The sequence below is a fragment of the Pelecanus crispus genome, chromosome 21, assembly GCF_030463565.1.
Source record: "Pelecanus crispus isolate bPelCri1 chromosome 21, bPelCri1.pri, whole genome shotgun sequence".
NCBI lineage: Eukaryota > Metazoa > Chordata > Aves > Pelecaniformes > Pelecanidae > Pelecanus > Pelecanus crispus.
The window spans coordinates 5,381,154-5,387,153 of record NC_134663.1 but is presented as its reverse complement, the minus strand read 5'-3'; the positions used below and the strand labels follow the sequence as shown (position 1 = coordinate 5,387,153).

At 50.0% G+C, this 6,000-nt stretch overlaps 1 protein-coding gene across 1 annotated transcript in view; it reads right to left on the bottom strand.

The window, feature by feature from the left end:
* Positions 1-5,714: 5,714 nt before the first annotated feature.
* LOC104029426 (tetraspanin-15) overlaps positions 5,715-6,000 on the bottom strand; it is a 43,492-nt gene continuing 43,206 nt past the window's right edge. Inside the window, exon 8 of the mRNA XM_075724113.1 lies at positions 5,715-5,957. Within this exon, the coding sequence (XP_075580228.1) occupies positions 5,715-5,957 (243 nt within the window). The remainder of the gene's footprint in view (positions 5,958-6,000) is intronic.

Below are 6,000 nucleotides of genomic sequence, written 5' to 3'. Positions count from 1 at the left end.
GCCGTGGCCGCCGTCGTCGGTGTCGGAGCGATCCTGGCGCTCGTAGTGCCGCTCGCTCTCGCTCGTCCTGTCCCGGCTGGAGGCAGACCTTCGCCGACGCCGCTTCCTCCGGTAGCCCCGGGGCACCGGCACCCCGATGTAGATGGAATGGTAATCTAGAGGTGGGAAGGGAAGAAAAAAAAGCTTTAAAGAGCAGATCTGGGTGTTTCTCACTTGTAGGGGGGGGAAAAAAAAAAAAAGCCAGGGAGATATTTGCCGCCTTCCCACCAGGCTTAAAGCACGCGCAGGAGCTTTTCCCACGTCGTGAGCGGGATGCGCCGAGCTGAGCGCCGGGAGATGTGATGCATCAGCCGGCAGGGAAGGCCCCGCCGCCATTTGGGGCATCCCCGAGTTTTTGCTCACCTTCCTCATCATCGTATCTCCTCCTCGAGCTGCTGAGCCCCCTCTCGCTCATCCCATCGTCATCCTCCAGCATGGTCCTGCCGCTCGGAGAGAGCTGAGCCATGGGGAGAAGAAAGCAGAGAGATTTTAAAGGGCGCTGGGTAGGAGAAGAGCCTCTTTGCACGCCCGCCGGGTGCTCCCTGCTATGGGAATCCTTCACGCGTGGCCCCAGGGAAATCACAGGGTCCTTCCCGGGTGGGGTGAGGATGCACCGGGGAGCCGGAACCTTCCCTGCGGATGCAGCGGGGGAGCCTCCGGCACCTCCCACAAGCGCCCGCGTCTTGCCTCGGCGAGCCCTCAGCCCTGCCTTGCTCTGCGCCAGCCCTGCCCGCGCTCCACCTCTGCTCTCCCCATATTTAAGAAAATCCGGATAAATTTCACTAGGGTTACGTCTCCGGTCTCTTATTTCTGTTGCTCAAAGGAAGGCGTAAGTGAAGCGTAAGAGGTTATTACAGAGATTTGCCGGCACGATTACCGACACAAGTTTAGTTAACAGAGCTGTTGCAACCGGGTTGCTTGCTGGCATTAAGCACCTGTTTAATTTTTGGGGGGGATCTGCACAGATAAAAGGGATTTTGCAGAGGCAGAGGTTATTTTTCCCCATCTCCTAAGCACAGATTTTACACCATACACACACCGCTGCTTCCAGATATCTTCCCACAAACCTGCTGTTTTATTCCCTATATGAGTTTCTTTGGATTTTGCCACAGATGCTAATTAATTTCCTAATTATCTGACCTCCAGTGATTGCCTTTCACACTTGACTTGGATGGGAGAACAGTTACTATTCGTGGCAGCCCGGTCGATGCCTCCCAAAGTCACTTTGAGAGCAGTCGGAGTGCCGGCCTCTCCGTGTCCCCCATTCCAGCTGCTTGCATCCATGGCAATACCATATCATTATCCATCTATTTTAGGGAAGAAAAATCTCAATTCAAGCCAAATAGATTAAAAACATAAAGCGAACGGGGTGTACACCGAAATAGCTGGAAGGGTCCCGGGCTGGCCAGGTCGGCTCTGCCTGGGTTGCCGCATTACTGACCCCTTTCCCCAAGGCAAAGACTGATATGGGCTCCAGCCTTAGCCCAGCTGCTATCTGAAGACACCTCTTGATTTAACAGATTTTGGATTTGGGGTTTTTTTTCTGACCTCATTCATCTAACATTTTTTTGCACAGGTGCAGGAACCCATTTATTTTAGGGGTAAACACCTCTGGATGGGCAAACGTGCCCCAGACCTGGACGCATTAAGGGATAGCATCAGCCACAAGCCTTGGCTTCCTGGGAATAGCATTATGGGGCTCATTCTGAGGATTTCAGGAAGCTGGTGTTGGCAGGAGAAACAGCAAAATACCCACCCAGGTGGAGGCATACACGTTTTTGCTCTAAAAATGAGCCAGTACCTTCTAACAGATGAAGCGTCACAAACCCCACAAGAGCTTTCCCCACAAGCACCAGCGCGAGGTCGGGGTCCCCAGGTGATGGATGGGGATACGCAGCCTTTCGGCTGCGTCGGTAGAAATCCGCCGCTTGTTTTGCAATCTAGCTTGGCTGGTGAGAGCTCTACCACAGCTCTGCTGGGCAGCAAAAATAACCCCTCTAATCAACCCACGCTTTGTTAGATCCACTGATAAATGAAGGGTCTTGATTGATTACGGCTAATTTATGAGTCATACAGCCTGGGATTTTTTCCTCTAATTTTTTACATATAAAGCTTTTTCCCCCCAAATTCTTGCATACAAACGCAAGCATGACGCAGACTAGAGCTGTTGGAAAACATGACTGTAAGCGCGCTAGAAATAAGGGAGGAAAAGAAGAGTGCTGTTACCTTTGCCGGTTAAACCCCACTACCCCCACCAGCTCTCAGCTCCACAAAACCAAGTTTTACCATTAATAAACTCACCTTGAGCCCCCCAGAAATTCTCAGAAATCAGAGGACAGGGCCGCGGAGTAAAGTCACGGGCGCTGGTGGGTGCGGGAGCCTAGACTGCCTCGAGATAAAGCCGCTCTTGCAACCATCGTATTGACGCCTACTGCCAAACGCTCTGCAGCTCCCAGGTTAAAATGTATTTTGGGCAACGCTGATTGACTTTAGGAGGCATCACGGGATGCAAACAGACCTCTGGAGAGGATGGGACATTCAAGCCAGCGAAGACCTGCTCTTGCACAGTGATGGTCTCTAGATACCAGACCACCGGGACGTAGGAAAATTCAAGTTGTCCATCCCCAGCTTGCAGAATCTGCATTTTCTGGGGTTATTGGTTTGGAGGTTTGGGTTTTTTTGTTTTTTGCATCACTTTTGGCTTGATTGCTAGGGATTTGTGAGGGCAACTGCTTTTATTTTTTTGCTCTGTGCAATATCATGTACATCTGATCTTAAGGAATGGAAGGAAATTCTTCGGAGAGGTGCAGAGAAGCATCACCATCAGTGAGAAAGCTCCTAAAACCCCTGGGGATGACAGGATTCAGCCCCTGGGCCATCAAATACAGTTTGGAGACAGGGGGATTGGTGAGGGTCGCACACTGAATTATTTTGCAATTTCCACGTCTTGCTTTTAACGTGTTGGACATCTGTAAATTTGATTTCATGACAACCAAGCTCTCGGTCACACGAGTATGCCCACTTTGCTTCCTGAGCTGTCCGCTTCTATTTAACGCCTGGCTTGCTCGCCTCCGCTCGGCCTTTTAACAGGGGTATCAATAAATCTGCATCGAAGCAGCGCCCGGCACTTCGTCACGGGTGGCCTCATCGTTAGGCAAAAAAACCCGAGGAATGGGAAATCAGACTTTGTGCTTTAAGGTCATCCGATAACAGGGATTTTCTCTCGCCTCTGGGGAGATTATTTGACGGCACGATCCGGAGTCTTGGCAGAAGCAAAGCAAAACCTGTTTGATCTTTACTCCTGCTCCCATTTTCTTCCCAGCTCCTGTTTTGCTTAGAGTTGCTCTTCCACGTGCAGCCAGCTCAGGTCTGGAGCAAGGCAGCAGTGATTTCAAGATGCAAAATTTAGGGTGAATTAAGGAATATTACTGGCATCCCCTTTATTTTGAGTTATGAGGCATGTTTGTAAGCAGGGAGAAAAAGCTTTTGCAAAGTGCATTTATGATTTTATGCTCTTGATTAAATCTACCTTTCCCTTTTTTTCCCCAGCCATTTGCAGACCACAGGTCTGTGGGAACAGGGGAGCCGGGTGCCCGAGTGGATGCACGGATCGGCTTCTCCCCGTCTCCCATCACTCACCGCCTGCCAAAAAACCAGCGCTGGTCCAGGCATGAAAACCTGCTCACACCCAACCCGTTCAACACTGCCTGTGCCGGGGTCCAGCATCGGTGAGCTCTGCCCAGCCACAAAACTGGTGTAAAGATGTTGGTGGCTGCTTGTCTGTAATAAAGAAAAAAATAATAGCAATTAACTTTCTTTCTCCAAATACATGGAAATACAAAGAGCAGGTTGAATTTATCAGCTCGTATTTCTTAAGGTCTTAACTAAACACGTCCTGGAGAGAGGGGGAAGAAGGAAGCAAAGCAAAATCCTCAGAGCCCGTGAGCTGCTTGGGTGAAGGCAGTCACCCTGTTATTCCTTAAATGACCGTGCTCACCCCATTTCCCTGGGCTGCAGGTTTGACCTTCTCCACTTGCAAATAAAAAAAAAACCACCCTATTTTGACCATACTGTTTTAAAAAAATTCAACAACCCCACTGCTCAGCTCTTGTGGTTCACCGCTCCATTTTCAATGCGATTTGCGGAAAAAAAATGGGTTCGAAAAGTGTTTTTTCAGGCCTGTGCTGGGGATTGCTTCTCGTTTAGGTAAAAAATAAAGCCTGGAAACAGTCAGAAGAGGGAGACAGAGCCCGGCAGTCGCACACCAGCTCTCACGCACCTTTCTCCGCTGGGGCATCCAAATAAACAGACCCAGCCTCCGGCTTCCAAGATAATCTTATTAATAAAAAGCGCTGCTAATAAACCCAGCGTTTCCTTTGCCGAGCTGCGCTCCAGCCATATTGCTCTCTTGAAAAATAGACTTTTTTATCTTTGCGTTTTGCTTTTGAGACGATTCCTCTTGCTTGATAGATGCAGCAACCACAGCCAGCCCGGGGTACCCACGGGATTTTGGTCGCTGCTCTACGCTCCCTCCTCTGCCTTTGACTTACGGCTGCTGGGGGAAGCGTTGCCATCGGTAGATTATTGCTGAGCCCGCACCAGAGCAGCCCGGGGAGCTTTGCAAAGGGTTTCAGTGGTTTTGGGGTGGTTTTGTTTTTTTTTTTTTGATAAAACACACTCGTATTTTTGCAATTCATCTTGCTTGAGGTTTCCTGCTGCGAGCCTGTTTCCCAGCGTGGGTCAATTTACCGGTCCAGGGTTGGATGCAACACATGCTGGCTATTTAATTCCTATATCCCGAGCGATGTGGGAGGGAATTGCTGCCTCAATCACCAAGTTGTTGTGCTAAAAATAAATATTATAAAATAAAATGTAATTCCTTACCTGGTTCTTAGAGGTTGGTCGCCAGCAGAGGCGAGTTACCGCCATCCCCAGAGGCAGCACGTTGCCACAATAAAGCCGCCTTCATTTTTAAAATTGCTGCACTCTCCTTTTCCTCGCCTGGGGATAAAAACTGAAGCCGTAGTTCACAGGGCAGAGTTGGAAACCTTCGGAAAGGGGTGTTTCCCCCCTGTGCAAGCCTTGCCCAAACATCCATCTTGCTCCAGGAGGGGTAAGTCGTGCTTCCCTGGGGATCTGATTCCTGGAAAAGCCCTTTGGAAAGGTTCTGCAGAGCAAGCTGCTCCATTTTTTCCGTTAGCTATGTCTTTCTGGGGCCTGGGCACACCTGGGGTCTGAGCACCTCTGGGGATCCACCATAAAGCCACTATTTTTCAGGAGATCGGGCTAAATATAAATATAAAGATACCCCAAAGTGGAATGACAACCGTGCCACTTCCCTCCCCGATGGCCCGACCGGCGTGCAGCACGTGGAAGCGACTTTGCAAAACGCAACAGAAGTCATATTTATTGTGTAAAAAAAAAAAACCCAACAAAACCAAAACCCCAATGAGGACGTGTACAAACGCTTCAAAACGCCAAGGTAATAAAAGGACCCCGGGGAGCTCATGTGCCCGCACAGTGCACTGCATTTTTTATAACCTTCCAGTGCTACTTTACAGTTTCCCCCAAAGCATGTCCTGAACCTGAGAAGATAAATTGCATTATTTCCACATTCAACATCCGCCGCCTCCCTAAGAGCTTTGCTCCAAGCTGCCTTTTGGTCCTCCACCTTCTCACACATTGCTGTGGCAGATGGTGCCTTCCTCCTCCTCCTCCTCGTCTTCCTCCTCCTCAGCATTGACGGGAATGTAGCCCCCTTCCTTGGGCAAGCACCAGCACCAGCCCGCACCGCTCAGATCCACCGCCCCGAAGCTGAAATCCCGCACCTCCAGGATCTTGAAGTCAACGGTGTCCAGCTTGGAGTAGATCTCATTGAGCTTTTGCCAATACAGCCAAGCCATCACGAGGCCGACCACCTGCAAAATATGAGTATTAAGGCCACTACAGTCATACAAACCC